This window comes from Trichosurus vulpecula, chromosome 6 (genome assembly GCF_011100635.1).
Source record: "Trichosurus vulpecula isolate mTriVul1 chromosome 6, mTriVul1.pri, whole genome shotgun sequence".
NCBI lineage: Eukaryota > Metazoa > Chordata > Mammalia > Diprotodontia > Phalangeridae > Trichosurus > Trichosurus vulpecula.
Genome location: NC_050578.1, coordinates 130,145,516 through 130,155,933, shown reverse-complemented (window position 1 = coordinate 130,155,933; position 10,418 = coordinate 130,145,516). Strand labels below are relative to the sequence as shown.

At 37.2% G+C, this 10,418-nt stretch overlaps 1 protein-coding gene across 1 annotated transcript in view; it reads right to left on the bottom strand.

The window, feature by feature from the left end:
• LOC118854753 (transmembrane protease serine 11B-like protein) overlaps positions 1-4,726 on the bottom strand; it is a 26,989-nt gene extending 22,263 nt beyond the window's left edge. The window contains exons 1-2 of the mRNA XM_036765017.1: positions 4,716-4,726; positions 1,073-1,266 (exon numbers count right to left, since the gene is read on the bottom strand). Coding sequence (XP_036620912.1) covers positions 1,073-1,266; positions 4,716-4,726 — 205 coding nt within the window. The remainder of the gene's footprint in view (positions 1-1,072; positions 1,267-4,715) is intronic.
• Positions 4,727-10,418: the final 5,692 nt, after the last annotated feature.

Genomic DNA, 10,418 nt, shown 5'->3' with positions numbered 1-10,418 from the left:
GAAACCTACTTCCCCAGTCCTACCAGAGGCTATTTAGTATTTACATTAGACTTTGGGGAATTCCATTGCTTAATTTGTTTTCTACCTGTTGCATAACAAACCAAACATTTTAACTTCCTATTTTAGTTTGTTAAATGATATTATCATTATCATATTTATAATTAGTGCAATACAATAATAAATATAGGCAGCCAGGTGCCTCAGTTCCTCATCTGTAAAATGACATGGTGGAGGAAATGGCAAACCACTCCAGTATCTTTGCCAAGAAAACCCCAATTGGGGTTTTGAAGAGTTGAACACAACTAAAAGACACAACAACAACAACAACAACAAATATAAGGTCTACTATCACTAAATATGCTATTTGATGAGTTGTATATCTCTTTTGAATTGTACCACTTCTGAATTACCTACCCACCTACTAGTCATTATAACAACTATAGGCCAGTCTAATGTAAACCACTCCAACAAGGTTTGTTGGTTTGCCCCAAGTCAATTGAATCATGTGCTCACTAGTCAGGGAGCTGACTATTCACAGCTCAGCTATTTATTGCATCTTTGATCTTGTATTAATTGCTCCCCCACTCTGGACTTCAGTTTCCTTAATTGTCAAATGTGAAGTTATACTAGACTAGGTTCTCAAAGTATAGTCCATGCCCCCCTGGGTTCCCAGAGACCCTTCCAGAGAGTCCTTGGTGTCAAAACTATTTTTATAATAATACTAAGATATCATTTCCTATTAAAATACACCCCCTCACTGTCTCCCCTCTATCCCTTTCTGCTCTTCCATTAGAAAGTAAACTCCTTGAGGGCAGAGACTGTCTTCTTTCCTGTGTTTGTGTCTCCAGGGCTTTAGCATAATGCCTGGAACATGGTAAGTGAATAAATAAACACTTGTTGCCCCTTGTCGACCAGCACAACAAATTTTTAAAAATAACTTTAAAGGAAATTAACATCCTTTAAGGAAATCATTTTGAATGTAGATAAGTTATTCATAAGCATTCATGTTTAGTTTTAGTTTTGAAGGAAGAGTTTGTGGTAATGGAAAAATAATACCATTGTCAATACTGACCAACTGCTAGAAAATGAACTAGGAGACCGATTGTAACTCCCAAGACAGCCAGCACTCCAAATACAGTAAGGGCAATCATCCATAATGGCAGTGATGCTCTTTGGGAAGCTGGAACTGGTCTGGAAAGGAAAAAGAGACAATAAATTAGATGATTCCTATCTAACCTTACTTCCCTCTTATTCAACCCAGAAGATCTAAAATTTTACCATCAATGAAGACTTGAAGAAATCACATGGTAGCCATTCCCCAAAAGGGAGGGAAAGACAAGGAATAAGCATTTATTAAGTGCCTGCTATGTGCCAGGCACTGTGCTAAATGCTCTTTACAAATATTACCTCATTTTATCTTCACAACAACCCTGGAAGGTAGGTGCTAGTATTATCTTGATTTTACAGTTGAGAAAACTGAAGCAATCAGAGGGTTAAGTGACTTGCCCAAGGTCATACAGCTAGTAAGTATCTGAGCCCAGATTTAAACTAAGGTTTTCCTGATTCTAGGCCTTGCATTCCATGCACTGCACCACCAGATGCCTCCAAATGTCAAAATGGTCAAAGGATATGAGCAAAGAGTTTTCAGAAGTAGAGTAAAAACCATCAAAAATCATGTTGGGGGAAGGTCCCAATAACTAATAATACAGGGATTGAAAGGAAACAGGATTGGATCTGTGAGTTCATTGGCATAGGAAACTACTAGGCAAAAAAACTCCCAAAGCAAGTAGACACTTTCTTTGCAAATCTACAGTCTTAGAGAACTGCTTTAGCTAAAATGTTAAGTGACTTGTCCAGGGTCATACACCCAGCAAGGATCAGAGGTGGGACTTGAACCCAGGTTTTTCTGGTTTCAAAGCCAGTCATCTAGCCACTGATAATGAGAATTATAAATTAAATAAATTCTGTGGTTTCATTTTGTACCCAGTAAATTAGAAAATATGATAAGAAACAGAAAGAGTGATTGTGGGAAGATGAACATTAGTACACTTTTAGGTAATCTCTTTTTGCAAAAGCATTCTGGATAACAATTAAGAACTATGTGAGAAAGATGAAAAAGCCTTAATCTGGACATACAACTATTGGGCATATACCCCAAAGAGGCAAAAGGCAAAAAGAAAAGTCCCCATATGTTTCAAAATATTTATTGCAGCACTTTTTGTTATAGTAAGAAACTGGAAACAAAGTGGGTACCTATCAACTGAGAGAAGAGCTGAAACTTTTGTGGCATATGAATGCCATCAATCCACCAAAAATATTTATTAAGCACCTACTATATACCAGACACTATGGCGAATTAATGTGAATGTGATAGAATATAATCCTGTCATAAGAAATGTTAAATATCAGGAGATCAGAGAAACTTGGGAAGGTATGTAGGAACCACTACAGGAAAATAAGCAGACCCAAGAGGACATATAAAATGACCAAGATCACACACAAAGGAAAATAGCATTAAGCAACACAAACTCATATCAATGGAAAGGTCAAGTTTGACTACAGAACTAATAATGAAAAATATCTCCCCACTCTTGTGGAGAGAGTGATGGATTACACATGTGAAATGAGTCAAATGCCATCAGACATGGCCAGTGTGTTGGTTTGTTTTGCTCATCTTTACTTCCTTTTTATAAGGGTGGATTGTCTTGATGGGAGAGAAGAATTGGAGAGTGATAGCCATGTAAAATAGCATTACTAAAACATAGATGTTATCCTTTTTTTACAAAGGTTATATTCCCAATCTATGTTCAGTGGCACTCGTGGTGATAAAAGAATGATTGTCCTCATTTTAGGGATGAAGAACTAAGAATAATACAACTCATTCAAGATCACAAAGCTAATAAGTATCAGTGTCAATATTATTATGAGGCCATGCTGCCTTTTATCATACAGACTTTTTCTCAGCCTAAACTACTAGACTGATGCCTTTGCGCAGTTGTTTAATGTATTATACTGTATACTTTATTAGTCCTCTTAAACTGAAGCACTGTTACAATATTTCATTGGGCTATCAACCTGTATGAGTTGTCTTCTCTTTAATTGTATTTACATTCCCCTACAGAATGATACTATAAGATATAAATGGAGTGAGACAGCTTAGATATTTCTGGTTGGATCTCTGCTCTATCTTTCTTATTCCACTTTATCCTGTAACCTTCTCTTGTTACCAATTTATCCTTATGTATCCTTAAGTCTTCGAAAAATTATAGATGCAAACTCCTAAACGATATCCACCTCTAAGGATAAATTTTCTACATGCTCATAAAAATGTATTACGTAGTAACATTCTCAACACACAGTAGAGGGGCTGAATTTCTAACATGTCATTACACCTGCTTATTCTAGACCTTGGTGCATGAAGACCAAAGAGTGTGCTGCTAATAAATGTTTAACAACTGGCACTCAAGCAGTGATAGTAATATTCACAATTTATACACATGTTGTGAGAAAATACCATGTAAATTTTAAAGCAATATATAAATATAAATTATTATTATTGTATTTATGATGAGAATTAAAACTGAGTTTTGTGTTCTACATGTATAATAGTTTTCTCCCTCTTCTGGCTTTCCAAAATGATAATACTCAGATAGGCTATCCATTTTTCCACTGAAATAATGCTCTAGTGATATAACCAAATAGTCAAGGTGAAGTTGACAAAAACCATTCCCCAATTCATTCCCCTCCCAAAGACGTCTTCCTGACTCTAGGCCTGGCATGCTACCACTGTGCCACCTAGCTATCCTATAAATATGTATAGACCAAAAAAAAAACAACCCAAAAACAAAAACAACAGGCAGCTAGGTCACACACTGGATAGAATGCCAGGCCTGGAGTCAGATAGACTCATCTCTCTGACTTCAAATCAGGCCTCTTACACTTACTAGCTCTATGATCCTGGACAAGTCACTTAACCCTGTTTGTCTCAGTTTCCTCATCTGTAAACGAGCCAGAGAAGGAAATGGCAAACCCCTCCAGTATCTTTGCCAAGACAATGCCAAACGGGATTACAAAAATTTGGAATTGACTGAAAACAACTGAACAACAAGAGCAGAAAAAAATCTCCCTTGAAACTTTTTAGTTGTATCAATGAGTTGCCTACACTCTATTTTTCAGTGTTTTACTTGGTCTTATTTTCATATGTGAGAAAATACAATTATGTTAGCACCAGGAAAGGGGAGTTACTCAACCAGAAACTCACATCTGTTATTAAAACCAGATTTTTCCAAAGTTCATTGTTCAAGACCAAAAAGCTGTCAGGATTAATGAAATTATTGACTAAAGGGAGCTCTGCCAAGGTAAGAGGGACAAGAAGCTTTCTTTTTATTCTTTATATGCTGCCAGGAAAAGGATGTGCCTGGGAGAGGTATTCTGACTCTTTCCCCCACCCAGCATTTTGCAATAAATTTCAGAGGGAGATTAACTTGTGGAACACAAGGAAGAGAAAGTGAAGGTAGTGGTGGGAGGCTGGTGAATGAAAGGGGTGGTCTAGACCCAATCCTTTTAAAAATATCTTGAAACATCTATTAGCCACAGTAATAACTCCTTTAAAGCTTTTGTAGCTTAAAAAATATTAAATAGTTCTTGTTTAAGACACACTTATAAAAGAAAAAAGAAGACTTAATCCTTTTGCTGAACTTCGTGTTCTGACAAACCCTCGCATCATATCCGCATGCTATATTTCTTTCTAATTCGAGTAGACAAGCTCAATACTTAGAAAGAAGGAAGCTGACCAGTTTCCACACAGAAGGAAGGCACAGCAAATTAAAATATCTGTTTCTTTTTTCAACCACAAGGCAATGTCACCTGCTTTTTTATTTATGTGTTGTCTAATTTTATTTAATGTAATTCAGAAAAATCAAAATCACCAAACTTGTCAGGGAAAGGAATGCTATTCAGGCTTTTTGGACAACAAAGGTTGTTACTGTCCTATTTTTACAACCCTTTATTCTTGATAACCTGATTTTGTCATTATAATCAGCCTCAAACATGTAGTGAGCAGCTACTGAATTCCAGCTCAAATATTGTCTCTCCTCTCCCCCCCGCCCCCAACCCAGATTATCTTTGGGTTGAAGATGAAGAAAGGATTGCCATTTACAATCAATCTAATGAATTTCTGCATGAAGGGGAACATCCCACTTTTACTTTCAGAACACATCAGCTTGTAGCTCCTGGAAGTACCATTATTACCTCACTAAAGTAATCCACTTTAACCCCTACATAAACTTTTGCATTCTGTCTTCATGATTTGAAAGCATTTTAACTCATGCTTCTTCTTACATAGGTTATGGAATCAATTCATAATAAAATCTTGACAAGTTGTCATCATATAGAATATAAACTCCTTCAAGGCAGGGGCCATTTTGTTTTTGTCTTTGTAACAGTGTCTGGCACAGATAGTGATTAATTAAGCTTTTTGGAGTGGATTGAATTGTATAGATCCTATGCTTAGATTACATTTGTGATGGAAAACTTGCATTCTCATAAAGTACTCTGTACTTGGGGAATCCCTAATTATTAAGAAATTCCTTCTATTGAGTTATACTCCATTTCCCTATAACTTCTGCTCAATTAGTCCTTATTTTCCCTTCTAGAAATAAGTAGCATAAGCCTTGAACCAGCTTTAAACTCCCCTGGATACCTCACACAAGGCAGATAATTAAACCCATAGTGATGAAGAGTAATGTGTTATATTTTCTTTGTGATAATTCAAAGTACATACGTATACACACAAATATGCAGACATATATACACATTTGTTTACAAAGACGTATAATACACAGTGTCCCAAAAGTCTCAGTGCAGTTTTAATCTTCAATATCTAAAATAGCATTAAGACTTTTGGAACACCCTGTATTTGCAAAAGCAAAACTCATTTACATGCATACACACATAACTAAAGTTAATTACAGATTCGAGTAAGGTTATACTTTGGATAGATTTTCCGGAATGGGAATGGAAGCCATCTTCATTTCATTAGCAGTTTTGAATTTCATAGTCTATATTTCTCAAGAAAAAGCCAAACTCATCAAATATTTTCGCATGGCAATGTAATCTTCTGATCAAGGCACATGGCAAAGAGATAATTAATTTTAAGAATAAACATGTACAAAAGCTCAAGTATTCAACGAATAAGCTCATTGGTTTTTCCTCAGACCTCAGGAACTGAATAAGTCTTCTGGTTGTGAAATATACACAAGTTTTGAGATGTATAGAGAGATATGAAAATTATAGAGATGAGAGTAGCAGCATAGCAGGATCACAAAAGTTGACTTCAGAGACCCTTTTAATTCAACTCATATCTGAAAGAAATCCCTATTATAACAAACCCAAGGGGCGGTGCAGTGAGTAGAACACTGCCCTTGGAGTCAGGAGGACCTGAATTTAAATCTGGCCTCAGACACTTGACACACTTACTAGCTGTGTGACCTTGGGTAAGTCACTTAACCCCAACTGCCCTGCTTTCCTCCCTCAAAAAAAAGAAAAACCCAACCAATGTTCATCTAGCCCCTGCTTGGAGGTTGCCTTGGAGATTTTTCTGGTCCAATCATCTCATTTTACAAAGGAAGAATTTTTCAGGCCAGTGAGATTGAATTACTTGCCCATTGTCACACTACTAGTAGTAGTGGCAGCACTAATACCCAGATTTTGTGACTCACAACCCTGTGGTCTTTAATTCTCTATGTTGCAGAACTGCATAAACCAGTGGAGGGCTCCTTTCACCCCTGGTCCTTTTAACCAATGGAACAATTTCTGTCATGCATGTTAGGAATGTGGTTAAGTAAATTTAGCAGAATCAGAAGAGGGGAATCTAAGACTCTAGTACTGCTCTATGCTGATGCTTCATAGGATTTTTTAAAAAGTACAGTGATCATGATACAGGAGGGGGAAAAAAACACTGGCTGTAGAGTCAGAAGACCTGAATTCAAATGAAATGCTTTCTATATGCGTGACATTTGGTTAAACCACTTGAGCTCTCTGGTCCTCAGTTCCCTCATCTGTAAAATGAAGAGTTTGGGTTAGATGACACCTAAGGTCCTTTCCAGCTCTAGATCTATGATCATTTGGTCATTGTGTGGTGGACAGATTACTAATGATTGGGATTGGAAAGTCCTATAATCTAGTTCTAGCTATACCACTAACCTCTCTTAGTACTCAGTTTCCTCATGTATAAAATGAAAGACTTGATTAAGCTCTATGAGCATTTTAGCTCTGAACTTCTGTGATTTTAGAGATTTTCCTTAAATCCATTGATGTCCTCGTCTAATGTTCCCTCCTGGCATAAAGACTACTCTTAGTTCCGGAAGGCCTTGCCACTACATAGATTCTGGCAGGTCCTAGCAAGCTAGAGAGTCTCTAAATAAAGGTCTGGTGATTGTCACCTTGGCTTTCTAGCTAATCCAGATTATTTCAAGACTAAACTCAAATCCTACTTTCCACGGGAGGCCTTTCCCAGTAGTCTCACACCCTCTCCTTTCCAAAGTTTTCCTCTTTCAGATTACCCCCCATTTACAGTCTATATCTTGCATATACATAGCTGTTTGCACATTGTCTCCCCCATTACAACGTTCATCTCCTCAAGGGCAAGGACCATTTTTGCTTTTCTTTGTATCCTCATCTCTTAGCATAGTGTCCAGGACATAGTGAGCTTCATAAATATTTGTTGATTGAATGACTGATTGTAATCCCAGGACCAGTCTAAATAATTTTGGAGAGACCCACCAAGTGGCAAAGCCAATCACTTGGGTGATCATAGGGTAATAAATGTTTTGGTCACAATAATTCTTAAGGACCATCTATGATCTGTAGTGAGGAATATGCACACTGATGAAATTCCAGATTTTTGAAGGACTGAAGTATAAATTTCGTTTTTAGACAGAATGCTCCTAGAGCAAGTCAAGGAATTGAGACAAGGAGAGGGACTAGCTATCCTTTGACTAGCTGTGGGAGCACTCAGTTATCAATCTACACGCACTTATTAAGTGTCTGCTTGTATATATACACTCACGCTGTCTAGGGATACACAACACTCGTTGGGAAGCCAGGAATGTTTTAATTGTATTTTACATTTATATGGTCTGAATAAATGGGTATGTCCCCTGAAGAGAGTAAGGGGAGTACAAGGACTCAGATGGATGCCAGTCCTTTTATTGACCCCCACTTCGAATCTCCCGCCAGGCTCTTCATTGACCAAATGCAACCCCCTGACTGCCTATGTCATGCCCTCCTCAAATGGCTCTTTTAAGCATGTATACAATCCTCTAACCTATTACTGGACCAGAAGCCTGGTCTCTGATAGATTGCAGCTGATCAGAACTGCTTCTAATCAGTCATCTGACTTACATTCTGCTAAAGCTAGGCAGGGAGCGGGGAGAGGGATACTTTCAACTCTGGAAACAAAACTGCTCCTGCCATTTCTTACACTACTATATACTGTATGAGGTCCTGAGGATAAAAATATAAAACATTCTGTATAAAGTAGAAATTCTATACTTTAATCCTAATATGTTATACTCTAACTGTAACACAGAGAATTAATTTTGTACTGTACAGAGGGCCCCAGATGATCACTTATCAGCTGTTCCTGCCTGCCCCTTTAGCTGGAAAAATCTAGACAAAGCTTTCTCCTCAGAATTTTCCTTCAGCCCCTGGTGGCATCAGCAATATTCATCCTGTCTCAAGCTTATGATTCAGATGCCCTAAATATGTGAAAGAAATGCAATGAACATCTCTAAGGAATCTTTCTCAATTTGGCAAATATTTATCCAACACCTGCTCCATGCCCACCACTCTATTACCGCTGCCAAGGATATGGAAGAAGTAGAAAAGATATTTTAAAATCTGAAATTGCTAAATAGTATATGAGTTAGTGCAAAATCAGGGATACTTTACAGAAAATAACTGTGAGAGGAAATTATAGGTCAGAGAGATATAAATACAGATTTCTTTTACTTTGGTTATAGTAGCAAAAATTAACACAATTATATTAAAGATGTTTTATATTAATTATTATATTAAATTATATATAAATTATATTAAACTGATGATATTCTATTAATAATTATTTTGGATTTTAATGATATTTATGTAGGTTAGAGAGGTCTGGAAGGCTTCAGGGGTAGAGATATGACTTGAGTGGGCTCCAAAAGAACAGTAAAGCTTTTGATTGGTGAAAAGGGGATGGGACTCAGGTTGGGAGAGAAGCTAGAGAGAAGGGATGAGAGTAGGAATGAAGATGCATGGAGTAGCAGTAGAGGAGAGAGGGAGAGGAAATAAGAAGATTGGCTTAACTGTAGTTGAAAAAAAGTCATATAGACAACCAGGGGAAGGGCAGACTAAGACGGTTAGCTGGTTAGCACTTGTGCAGAGACCACAGTAGCAGGAAAAGAAATTTTGTCCTTATACTTCATGAGGAACCTTTGAAGGTATGTGAGTAGAAGAGCAGTAAGGTGAAAGAAGAGTTTTAGGAAGATGAATGTGACTTCAGTGAACATGATACATTAGAATGGGAGATTCTCTTGGGTAGCAATACAAAGAGGAAACCAATGTGCTAAGATAGCAATCACACGAGAAGAACCTGAACTAAGATTTTGATAATCAGAACAGTAAGGGACAGACATGAGAAAAAATAGCAGGAGACTAAGCAGTTAGTTACTATTGTTGTTTAAGGTCAGCCATGAGTCAGATATAATATTTATGTTTTGATCTTTCATCACTGAGAGACTGATGGCAACTCAATGGAAATAAGGAAGTTAGGAGCAAGAGCCCATTTTGTGGGGAAGAGGATTAATTCAGTTTGGGCGTATGGAATTCAAAGTGATCTGCGAGTGAAAATGTCAAGGAGGCAGCTGAAGACACAGAACTGGAATCACTTAGTTTCCTGGGCCTCCTTAGTTTTTCATCTGTAAAATGAGGGATTTGAAATAGATGGTCTCTGAGTATCCTTCTAGTTCTATATCAACTAACCCAGGATATTATGAATTCAGATAAAGAAGGAGTTGGAGTTGAAGCTAAGAGATTTTGAAGTCAACTATGTAAAAGTTTTATTGAAACTGTGTTTTCCAAAGGGAAAGATATAAAGAGAAAACCCTAGAATGGCAGAATATTAAAGCTGTAAGGGACAAGAGATGGCCTTTTTTAAGTCCTCCCATTTTATAGATAAGTAAAAAGAACCTCAAGATATTAAGTGACTGAAGCCTGATGTGTGAAGCCTAACTTATGTACTGAGTTAGAAGTTAGGTCTGTACTAGAAACAACTTCCCAGTCCTTTGGAGATTTCAGCTCGTTTGTAATTGGCATATTTATTAAATCCATGCCTTTTCCTCTCTAAGCATGTCTATTTTTTCCATTTTAATTGT